This window comes from Henckelia pumila, chromosome 4 (genome assembly GCF_033568475.1).
Source record: "Henckelia pumila isolate YLH828 chromosome 4, ASM3356847v2, whole genome shotgun sequence".
NCBI classification, from domain to species: domain Eukaryota; kingdom Viridiplantae; phylum Streptophyta; class Magnoliopsida; order Lamiales; family Gesneriaceae; genus Henckelia; species Henckelia pumila.
In genome coordinates this window covers 21,712,395-21,714,728 of record NC_133123.1, presented here as the reverse complement: position 1 = coordinate 21,714,728, position 2,334 = coordinate 21,712,395, and the positions used below count along the sequence as shown (strand labels likewise).

General features: G+C 42.5%; 1 protein-coding gene across 1 annotated transcript; it reads right to left on the bottom strand.

Moving 5' to 3' along the window:
* Window positions 1-318: 318 nt before the first annotated feature.
* On the bottom strand, window positions 319-1,263 carry LOC140860640 (uncharacterized). The gene has a single exon (XM_073263644.1). It carries the CDS (start codon window positions 1,261-1,263, stop codon window positions 319-321), a length of 945 nt encoding a protein of 314 aa, XP_073119745.1.
* Between the last annotated feature and the right edge of the window lie 1,071 nt (window positions 1,264-2,334).

Sequence of the window (2,334 nt, the reverse complement as noted above, 5' to 3'; positions counted from 1 at the left end):
GAGACCACTATCTTGGTACCCTTTACCAACAAATACACCAGATTTAGTTAACACAAATTTATCAGATTCAAAAACCATTCTAAATCCTGCCTTGCTCAAAAGAGAACCCGAAACTAAGTTCTTCCGAATGTCAGGCACATGCAGCACATTCTTGAGCGTCACCTCTTTGCCCGAGGTCATTTTCAACACCACATTTTCTACTCCAACAATTTTAGACGTTGCGGAGTTTCCCATGAACAATTTTCGATCACCAACGGTGGCATATGTGGAATACATATCTTTTTCGGCACAAACGTGGCTCGTAGAGCCGGTATCGATCTACCATCCTCTTGGATCATCCACCATGTTGGTCTCACAAATAACGGCACTTAAATCAATATCAGAAATTGCTAAAGGTACATACCTTTGTTCAACCAAGTTTACTTGCTTTGGTTTCTGATTTGCGTTGGATTTCTTTGGAAGTCGGCAATCCCTTGCCATATGATTCGGTTTGCCACAGTTGTAGCAACTTCCTTGGAATTTCTTTGCTTTTCCTTTTTGCTTTCCATCTTGGGGGCGCTTTCTCTTGTGGCTCGTACTAGACTTCGCCAGATTTGCTTTGGCCTCGGTTTCCATCATCTTTTTATTTGACTTGGCCTCAGTATTCCTGTTGTCTTCCTCGATGCGAAGTCTCACAATTAGATCTTCAAGTCTCAAGTCCTTACGTTTGTGCTTAAGGTAGTTCTTGAAGTCTTTCCACATCGGAGGCAACTTCTCAATGATAGACGCGACTTGGAATGGTTCATTGATTTCCATCCCTTCGGCCAATAAGTCATGCAAGATGATTTGTATCTCTTGCACTTGACTCATTACAGTTTTGGAGTCTATCATCTTGAAGTCCAGAAATTTGTCAACCACAAACTTCTTTATGCCGGCATCTTCAGTTTTGTACTTCTTTTCCAAGGAATCCCAGAGTTCCTTGGCAGTCTTCACAGAGGAGTAGACACTATATAGAGTGTCGTCCAGGCCATTCAGAATATAATTCCTGCAGAGAAAATCGATGTGGTTCCATGCATCTATCGCGGTCCTTCTTTGTGTGTCAGAATCGCCTTCAACGACGACGGGGGGATCCTCCTTGAGAAATCTAGACAGATTGAGGGTGGTCAGATATAACAGCATCTTTTGCTGCCAACGTTTGAAGTCGGCACCAGAGAACTTTGACGGCTTTTCTCCATGAGCGGGGGCTGAAGCAAGTGGTATGAATGAAACAGCAGACATCGACATCTTCAGAATTTGAGAAATACAAAGAAAATTTTCGTCTTGCGATTGTTACGAGGTTGTACTCCAAATTCTGAAGAAACTTTTACAGCAACAACAACTAGTCGAGGCGAGAGAATCTCTCTATCCGCAAGACGAAATTGTCCGTTAACAGTGCTCAACGTTGGCGGCAATCGTCCCTAAGATACAACGACTAACGATCTTGATATAGCAGCACTACAAATATCACGAACTTCAGCGAACGAAAATAAGTTTCAACTTTTCTTTGAGAAAGTGAGGGAGAGATCTTTTCAGAAATCAAAAATTTCATATATACGTTATCAGATGTTTCTGTATCTATTTTCTGTGTTATAACCAACGTATATATAGTCTTATACACGAAACAACACATTTGAAGGCGTAAGGATGCAACACATGACAGAAAAAGCCCAGAAAGAGTCGTGAGTTTTCAGAGCACAGAAGGTGCGCTCGGGCGGTAATATTCTACCGCTCGAGCGGCCAACTTTTAGCCAACCTTCTGTCTCGCACTTTTGGTGTCGCGCGCGGGCGGTAATATTTTACCGCTCGGGCGCAAGCCACTTCGAACGATGCGCTCGAGCGGTAATTTATTACCGCTCGGGCGCCCAACTTCTGCCAAGTTTCTGTCCCGCATATGAGGTGATGTGCTCGAGCGATAATTATTTACCGCCCGGGCGCACTCAATAAAATAATAAAATATTATTTTAAATAAATTTTATCCAAAAAGAATAACCGGATCACAAGACCTCGCCTCGCCACGCCGAGCCGGTTGGCCGAGCGCGCGTGTGTTAGTTGCATCAATTAGCGTCTTGCCCCTTTACAAAACATCGGTGCCCTAAGGGCCCAATCCCATAGTCCAAAGTTGGACTATATAATGTGAACAATACATTGGAAATCTTCCAATGTGGGATATTGTTTCCCTCCAAATTAGTCACCACAATTCAAATTCTTGGGACAAGCAATTCAAACTTTTGAAACAAGCTTTCAAGCTCATTTCTTATTTTTTACAAACTTTTGGTACAAGGTTTTCAAGCCCATTTATTCATTCAATAATTTTCA